The sequence below is a fragment of the Nicotiana tabacum genome, chromosome 24 (assembly GCF_000715075.1).
Source record: "Nicotiana tabacum cultivar K326 chromosome 24, ASM71507v2, whole genome shotgun sequence".
Classification (NCBI taxonomy): Eukaryota; Viridiplantae; Streptophyta; class Magnoliopsida; order Solanales; family Solanaceae; genus Nicotiana; species Nicotiana tabacum.
The window spans coordinates 7,106,505-7,116,253 of NC_134103.1; the positions used below are offsets into that span (position 1 = coordinate 7,106,505).

The 9,749-nt window shown below is 35.1% G+C and overlaps 2 protein-coding genes across 2 annotated transcripts; one reads left to right on the forward strand and one right to left on the reverse strand.

Annotated features, from left to right (window-relative positions):
- Window positions 1-243: 243 nt before the first annotated feature.
- On the reverse strand, window positions 244-1,511 carry LOC107807657 (putative carboxylesterase 6). Its single transcript, XM_016632080.2, has one exon. The coding sequence runs from the start codon at window positions 1,422-1,424 to the stop codon at window positions 363-365; it is 1,062 nt and encodes a 353-aa protein (XP_016487566.2). The 5' UTR covers window positions 1,425-1,511; the 3' UTR covers window positions 244-362.
- Window positions 1,512-7,838: 6,327 nt separating this feature from the next.
- Window positions 7,839-8,342, forward strand: LOC107807658 (uncharacterized). The gene has a single exon (XM_016632081.1). It carries the CDS (start codon window positions 7,839-7,841, stop codon window positions 8,340-8,342), a length of 504 nt encoding a protein of 167 aa, XP_016487567.1.
- The last annotated feature ends 1,407 nt before the right edge of the window (window positions 8,343-9,749 follow it).

The following is a 9,749-nucleotide window of genomic DNA, read 5'->3' on the forward strand; positions in this document are numbered from 1 at the left end:
CATAGCGAGCCCTTCTCCGAATCCCGCGCATAGCGAGTGCTTAGTATACCAAGCTGTGAACAAGCTTAACTGTACGTTAAAGTTCACACATACATTTGGTTCTAGAATTTAACTACTATAATAGAAGATGTTTGCACAAGGATTTTTACAATTTTTAGGTCATTTTAAAGCCAATTATAAACAACTTAATTTCAACAGTAAACATAGATTTATAACTTGTACATGTTGCAGCCAGTAAAAATATACATAAAAAAATTACCACCTAACCGATTAAACTAAAATAATCACAGATATAAAATTTATAATACAGTGTGAGGGGGTATAATTTAAATCCTTGGTCATGAACACATAGAGGAATTAAACTATGATCTTTTACTGATAAAAGCCTTAATATGTGCAATCAGCTCTGCCGTTCTTGTTTGTGCAACCTGAGACTTGTTCAATACTTGAAATGCATGGCCTACACCTTTAAACATCACGTATTCTACCTTCCTATAATTGCCAGCATCTCTATTTAAAGTAGCACAAAACTCCAAATTTCTGTCTTTCAAAATATCCAACTCCGATATACATACCAATATACCAGGAATATCCCTTAAATCCACCAAATTTTGACACTCTTTGGCTGCCGGATTACACCACGGGTGGTCCCGGTTAGCCCCTGCCGGCAACGCGAGCCGCCAGTATGTATCGGCGCTCGCTAATATGAGCGCCGACCGCGGCGGCTGCGCCGTATATTTTTCGGAATAAGTCCTTGACTCACCTCCAAAAAAGGGTTGAATTAAAATTGTACCTTTTAAGGTCAATGGCTTTAAATCATGACTTTTAGAACAAACCTTTTTTGCTACATTGTGGGCTATGTTCCCACCAGCACTATCACCTCCAAAGAAAATGCTAGAAAAATTAATCTTACTTAACCACCAATAATCTTCATTAGCTCCACTAATGACTTTATGTTTTAGCCACATAATCGTCTTAACACCGTCATCATAAGCCGCCGGAAGACGATTTTCGGGGGCTAATCGATAATTAACGGACATAATCACACAATTAGCATTTGCTGCCAATTTTGCTAAGAATTCATGGTAACAAATCCAAGAAACTGAGCCAACACAAAATCCACCTCCATGGAAATAAATTAACAAAGGGGATTTTTCTTGACATAATTTTGGGACATATAAACGTGCCCAAATATTTGTGAAACTATCAATTATAACATCACTAGAGATAACACCAAGTTCAAGAGGTAATGTAGTAGTGACATTTGGGACTATTGGAGGTCTTTCAACATGGCCATCTTTGTAAACTTTAATAAGCCCTTCAATTTCTTCTACTAAAACTCTATGTTGAGACTTTTCTTTGCTGATTTTTTGAAGGCTAAAATTTGGATCAAATGTTATGACTGTCATTCTTCTTTTTCTCATGAGATAATATATATACTAAAATCAAGAATGAAGAACAAAGAGAAGAGTAAGAGTGTTCTGAGGTGATTTTTTTTTTGTTTATACAATTGAAGTTGGTGACAACTTCTTTATATATGAAGTGAAAAAGATAAGATTAGACTACTTAGCATTGAAGGGAAGATGGATTGTCCACTTTTGACATGCCAAGTGGGGCATTGGGATATTGCCACGTGTCTTCACGTGGAGTCTAGAATGGTGGGCTTAGTGGTATTAGCTTCCATTATTTAAGCAACACATCCCTATGTGACCCCCTCAGTTCCCCTAACGACAGTTTGGTCCCTTTCACAAGTGGGAAATGAATCATTATTTTACCCATACACTTTTTTGGTTGTCTCTTGAGTCGACTAGTATTCAGAGGCGGATCGAATTTAAATCCAATGAGTTCAATTTTAAGATTTTTAATATTGAACTCATTATATTTTTAAAGTTATGAGTTCATATCTATTATTTTTATAATTTTAATAAATTTTCACATACAAATTTTTATTCCGAATCGAAAATTATGGGTTCAATTGAACCCATAGCCTCTAGCTACATCCGCCTCTGCTAGTATTGATTGGTCAATATGGTTTAGAACAATGAATCAAGTCTACATTACATGTCTAAACCCTAGATGTCTCAGTTCGGAAAAAGTTAAAAGATATACGGTCATACCTCAATATAACAACATCAATATATAACAACACTTCACTATAAAAGTAATATTTTTACGGAATCAAATTTCATATTCTGTTATAATATATATTTTCTATCACATCAATTCGCTATAATATCCAAAAATATCTGGAACAAACTAAATTATTATAGAAATATTTAAATGTAGTACAACGTAAACTTCCTAATTGTGTAAAGTTTACAAAGGGATTCATAAATGATTTTGCAGTATCGCACTTATTGCCTTTTTAGTTTTGAGTTGAATATTTATACTTTTTTCCATATGTACGTATACCATGTTAAGATAATAAATTAGTTAACCGATAACAATAAAAGGATAGTTCGATGTATAAAATATTCCGCATTCAAATAGGGTCAAGGGAAGAACTGTACTTCAGGGACGAGATGTGGACAGTCTATCCTAACATAAGTATTAGCGGTTGTTTCCACGGCTCGAACCCATAACCTATAGGTTACACCGAAGACCACTTAAACCGATAACAATTTATATTTAATTAACACGCGCAAGCTTTCTTAAAATGTGATTATGCTAAATAAATGATCAATACAATTACCACTTTATGCTGCGTTTACGCGTTGAATAAGGTGTATAGAAAGTTGAAATAAGATAAAAAGAATAGCGGTGAGAGAGTCAAAACAACGACGAGACCTAACTTCTGGCTGCACCCCATTAACATCTTTTCAAAGAAACTACAGTATCTTTGATTTTTGACCCATTTTCTTTTCTGGCCGTCCAAAAATATGAAGATTATTCGATTTTTCATCCACTACAAAGTGCCTACATGTGGACTTGAAATGGGCAAGTCATTCCTTTACTTTGGAGGAGCTAAACTTCTAAATTCTATATATTATGTTCTAACAGTGTAAAAGAAAATATTATAATATCTAATTAGCTAAAAGATCATTACAAGTAATCGCATCCAACAAATGAAATTAATAACCTAAAATAAGAATTTGTAACATTATGAAAATATACTAAAGTGTTAAAATAATTTTCATTATTATTATATAAAAGTTAAAGTAAATTACAAAACCCTATTGCAGAGTGGGATTTCCATGTTTTGAGGACACCCATGGAACATGCTTGTCAATTTCACATGCCTTTCTTTCAGAGATTAAATCAGTGAGGAACTTTTGAGTTTCTAGCTCCTAGGTCAAACATTTTAGCGTAAGAGATGATGGACTCTATTGATTGTTTGATTCAAAATCAGGATATACCACTATTATAACTTTAGGATTACAATAATTATTATAATATGATAACTTTAGAGTTATGAGATAAGTTATATCAAAATTTTGGTATAAAAATAATATTGAATTAGTTAATACTTACCAAATAAATTTAATCTCAAATTTATACCAGAAATAAATCACCTAATCCGTTGAGTAAACGCTTGTATATATGTCCCCATGATTTTCTACCAAAGAAATGAGTGTATTTAAAATTTTCTGCATGTTTTTTTAAGAAGTCTTTGTCCCTTTTTTTTTTTTTTTTGTGTGTGTGGTAACTAAAAAAGTAAATAGCGGAGTTTAGTGCACCAAACTTCCCTTTATCTATATCTATACTATATTAAAAGCACGAAAACCCTTAACGAAATGTCGTTCACCTTTTTTACCCTTTAATAAAAATAGGTTTCACACTAGACAAAATAGTCATTTAAATTATTTTCCTAATATTTAGAATTAATTATTTTATTATCTCCCTAATATTTAGGAATTCGAAATTAATTCAACTTAATATTGAAACGATATGAAAACCCTAAAAATAAGGTTAAGAGTTTTAGAATAGAAGGACTACAACACATAATGAGTTAATTGAATACGTAAAGAAAGATTTTAAAAAGATTTGAATTTAAATGCAAGGAAAGATTTTAAATATAAAATAGCTAAAAAAATCCATAGCTGAGCAATTGTCTGCTTTCTCCACAAATATGGTTCATATTTTCTGCGGCTTTCTCCACAAATTTGTTCAGTCTGGTTTTGTTGGTCTTGAACGAAGTAATTGAAGACCATGGAGCTATTAAGTATTTTGACAATTCTTTTGTAAGTGGTAGATGAATCACTTCTGAGTTATATCTTTTCTGTAGTTTTTCGTCTGCTTGTGTGCCATAGTTTTTATTACAATAGAAGAACTCTTTTATTTTACAAGTAACATTATGAAACTTATTCATTCTTCTACCTCTTTTATATAATTTGATAAATAAAATTCTTGTGGAAGAAAAGACCTATAAAATATGTAAACTTAGCAAATTAATTATGTATGTTCCTAAAACTTATAGGAACTGCTAAAAACACTGTTTAAAAATGTAGAACAATACAAAAACTGAAAGGAAAGAGGGTCAAGGTCTGCGGACGCCAAGCGGCTACCTCGATAATCTCCAACAGATAAAACTCCGAGAACTAGCAACCGCCGTGTCCAGAAGTACCTGGATCTGCATACGAGGTGCATGGTGTAGTATGAGTACAACCAACTCAGCAAGTAACAATACTAAATAAAGAACTAAAAGTAGTGACGAGCTTCACAACTAAGTCCAATTACAATAATTTGCAACATAAAAAAGTAGGCATGCTTGTAAGTTTAACAATTAAGGCCCAAACAGTAATTTCATATCAAGTTCAACTGAAACAGGAGATAATATCTTTCAGAAATTTCCAACACAATAATATATGACAACTGTAGTACAATAAGAATGAAATCAAATGCATCCCTTCAGGACCATAGTCACTCAGCCATTCCATTCACTCATCACTTAATACTCGCACTCAGTAGATACCTGCGCTCACTGGGGGTATGTACAGACTCCGGAGGGGCTCATTCAGCCCAAGCGCTATAATCCGCACGGACAACTCACGTGCTATAGTATAATACCTGGATCCGCACGGACAACTCACGTGCTATAGTATAATACCTGGATCCGCACGGACAACTCACGTGCTATAATATAATATCTGGATCCGCACGGACAACTCACGTGCTATAGTATAATATCTCGATCCGCACGGACAACTCACGTGCTATAGTATAATATCTGACAATCAGGCCCTCAGCCTCACTCAGTCATAAATCTCTCCAGTCTCTCGGGCTCTCAATAATCATGAAAATTAGCCCAAACAATAATGATATAATGCATCAATAATGAACAATAGAGACTGAGATAAAATAAATAGGTAAACTATGACTGAGTATAAACCAATAATTTAACAGATAATTCAACATGTACACGACCTTTGTGGGTCCCTACAGTGCCAACACATAATATAAACATGATTTGTGGTCCAATTTCTCTACTACATGGAAAATGTACAGATAACAACGGATTATTCAACTACACAGTTTAATAGAATTTGACCAAGTCATAATTTCTACGGTGCACGCCCACGCGCCCGTCACCTAGCATGTGCGTCACCTCAAAACCGACCATATAACACATAATCCGGGGTTTCATACCCTCAGAACCAAATTTAGAACTGTTACTTACCTCAATACGAGCAATTCTTTATTCCAATAAGCCTTTGCCTCGCGAATCGGCCTTCGAACGCCTCGAATCTAGTCACAATTAATTCGATTCAATCAATTCAAATTATAAGAATTAATTCCATATGAAAATACTAATATTTCAACAAAATTCGAAATTGCACTCAAAAATTACCCATGGGGCCTATGCCTCGGAACCCGACAAAAATTATAAACTATGATCGCTCATCCAACCACGAGTTCAACCATATAAATTTCACCAAATTCCGACATCAACTCGACCCTCAAATCTTCAATTAAAGTCTTTGAAGATTTCTACCATTTTCAACTCAATCTTTACCCATTTGAACTCAATAATCTTTGCACAAACCTTATTGGTACGTGTATGTATAAATAATACTCTTACACCCAAGAATCATACTCTCAATCACCCATATTTACCCAAACTCGAAATTGAAGACTAGGGTTAGAAATTCTTACCTCTTTGAAGCCCTAGCAAGATTCTTGTGAAATTTTCAAATCTTGAACAAGAATTGATGGACAAATGGCTAAGTCTTCACTTTCTCTCTCTAAGATGCTCTCACCTCTCTCTAAAATATCAGATGAAACCATTCAAAATGACCCCTAATAGTGTTTTATAAGAATGGAGTCGGGTTTATAAAATCAGAAAAATGAAGTCCCGAAACACACTATGCGGTCGCATATGCGACCGCATAATGCTCCTGCGGCCAGCATAATGGGTCACAAAAAGGCCCTTTGAAACTAGCAACACTGTTTCAGTCTGCGGCTGTTATGCGGTCCGCAGACCTTCCTCCAAACTTGCCCCACTTCTGATTCACTCTGCGGCCATTATGCGGTCCGCAGAGTGATTTTGCGACCGCATAGTGGGCCGCAGAAATGACCTTTTTCCGAAAAAAAAATTTCTTTACTCATCGGTGCATTGTTCAACCTAAAAGGTCTGAGCCGATTCTCAAACACGTAAGAATATTTAGAATTAATTATTTTATTATTTTTCTAATATTTCGAAATTCGATATTAATTTAACTCAATATTGAAACAATATGAAAACCCTAAAAATAAGGTTAAGAGTTTTAGAATAGAAGGACTACAACACATAATGAGTTAATTGAATACGTAAAGAAAGATTTTAAAAAGATTTGAATTTAAATGCAAGGAAAGATTTTAAATATAAAATAGCTAACAAATCCATAGCTGAGCAATTGTCTGCTTTCTCCACAAATGTGGTTCATATTTTCTGCGGCTTTCTCTACAAATTTGTTCAGTCTGGTTTTGTTGGTCTTGAACGAAGCAATTAAAGACCATGGAGCTATTAAGTATTTTGACAATTCTTTTGTAAGTGGTAGATGAATCACTTCTGAGTTATATCTTTTGTGTAGTTCTTCTGCTTGTGTGCCATAGTTTTTATTACAATAGAAAAACTCTTTTATTTTACAAGTAACATTATGAAACTTATTCATTCTTCTACCTCTTTTATATAATTTGATAAATAAAATTCTTGTGGAAGAAAAGACCTATAAAATATGTAAACTTAGCAAATTAATTATGTATGTTCCTAAAACTTATAGGAATTAAGTTGCCTATTACAAGTTCAAAATCATTAATAGATGCGCTACTGCTCCAACAATAGTCTTATATAAGAATAAATTGTTGACGAGCAAGCATTGTAAGAAACTCAACATCAAATTTTAGAAATACTTTTGTAATGACACATAATAATTGAACGTAAAAAATACATAGATTAATATATTATGTGATTTTTTTTAGTTTATACTTATTAAACTATGGTACACGTGCAAAGCGTATAACTAGTTGCTTGAAAAGTCTATAATATCGTTACTTGCATATGTCCTCCCAAAATGCAGTGATTTCGGAACCTGTATGATTATGTTTTGACTCATTGTCGCACAATTATACCTAGAAAACTTAAAATAATATTTGGATTGGTATGTATTAGCAAAGTTATATTGTAACTCTATTTCCTATATGTAATATATTCTAACTAGGTTGTACAGTAGGAGTTTTACTGTATTTAGAGTTCTTCTTGGCTTCCCATAGCCCTCTATTGTAACTTATATATAAGCATATATTGTGCCTATGGAGAATAACGAACAGTGGAGGTTTCACTGCAATTCTTTTGCTTCAGTTTTCACAAGGTATCAGAACCTCGTTGGCTAAACATCTAGAACAACGTTCAAGCATCAACAATGGGCTCAAAAGGAGAAGAGGCAAAATTGATTGGTTTCAATTCACCATTTTATCTTCATGCCTCGGACAATCCCGGGATGTTACTTACCTCCTGTCTGCTTGATGGAACAAATTATGCAACATGGTGTAGAGCTATGAAAAACGCTCTAAGGCCCAAAAACAAGTTGGGTTTTGTGAATGGTTCAATCACAAAGCCGAAGGATGGAACTCTAGAGGCGAACTCATGGGAGACGTGCAATTCCATGATCATATCATGGATATTCAATTCACTGGACAAAGGTTTACACAGTAGAATTGCATATGCTGAAACTGCAAGAGAAGTTTGGGTAGATCTAGAGGAACGTTTCTCCCAAGGGATGGCTCCAAGAATTTACCAAATCAAAAGGGATATTAGTATGCTCGTACAAGATGGACAAACAGTGCTTGCCTACTACACCAAATTGAAGGCGCTAGCTATGGGACGAGCTAAACGACCTCGACTCGCTGCCTCAATGCAATTGTGAAGCAAAAGATGACCACCAATGCAGACAAGAAGAGGAACAAGTTTACCAGTTCCTCATGGGCCTTGATTCAGGGCTCTATGATTCAGTGAAATCGCAGATCCTTAATGCTGAGCCAATGGTGAACTTAAGGAAGGAATATGCCATGGTCGTCAGGGAAGAAGGCCAGCATAATGTTGGCTTACAGAGGGAGACAAAGCACGAAAGTTACAGGTGCAACCACTGCCAGAAAATAGGCCACGATAGGAGTCAATGTTATGAAATTATTGGGTATCCACCTACCTGGAATACACGTAGATCTGGAGCAAGAAGCAACCACAAATGGCGTCCAAACTCAGGGGGAGTTACTGGTCGAGCATCTCATGCAGTAGCTACGCACAACGCCAACAATAATAAATCAGAAGGTCACATAGGGCTGACGATGGATCAAGTCAATCAGTTGTTTACTCTATTCAAGTAGAAGCAACAACAAGAGGACAATACAGTTCAAATGAGTGGTAAGCTAATTCATAATTCTTAGGTAATCGATAGTGGAGCGTCTCACCACATGACACCATTTAAATCATTATTGAGTGATCTTCATGAGTTGAAGGTACCAGTGCAAATCATGATGCCCAACAAGAGAAGTTAAGGGCATAACAAGCAGGGAGCGTTATCATATCAAACACTATAACCTTATATGAAGTGTTGTTTTTGCCTAGTTTTGCCTGCAACTTAATTTCTGTACATAAGTTGGCAAAGATCAGTAAATGTATAATAATATTTGAAGCCTTTAATTGTTTCATACAGGACCATACACTGAGGAGGCAGATTGAACGGGGTAAACTTACCAATGAAGTCTATTGTTTAGAGAGCATGGCGCAAGCTTGCAGACTAGTTGCCGTTCCAAGCAAGGATGAAGAGCTTTGACATGCAAGATTGGGGCATCCATCATATGGAAGCATGGTTCAACTATCAAGTTTACTTGATGTTAGATTAAATAAAAACTCTTCTTTCCCTTGTGATATTTGTTATAGAGCAAAACAAACTAAAATGCCATTTGCTGATAGTAGTAATAAAGAGACTAGACCATTTGCTTTGATACACTATGACTTATGGTGAAGATATAAAAACCCTTCTTTACTTGGAGCACATTATTTTCTCATCATAGTGGACGACTATAGTTGTCACGCCCCGAACCTGGGCCTGGATGTAGCACGGCACCCGGTGCCTGACTACATGCGACTGAGCGAACCAACTGGCTGGCTGAATCAACATGTGATATCATAACATAGTGAATGCGGAAGATAAACTAACACATGCTGATATACTGAAAGTATGAATGATATAAATCAATATGCGGAAACACTAACATAAGTCTGAAGTATATCTGTAGCCAACATTGCTTAACATGAAAAGCCTGTGACTCTG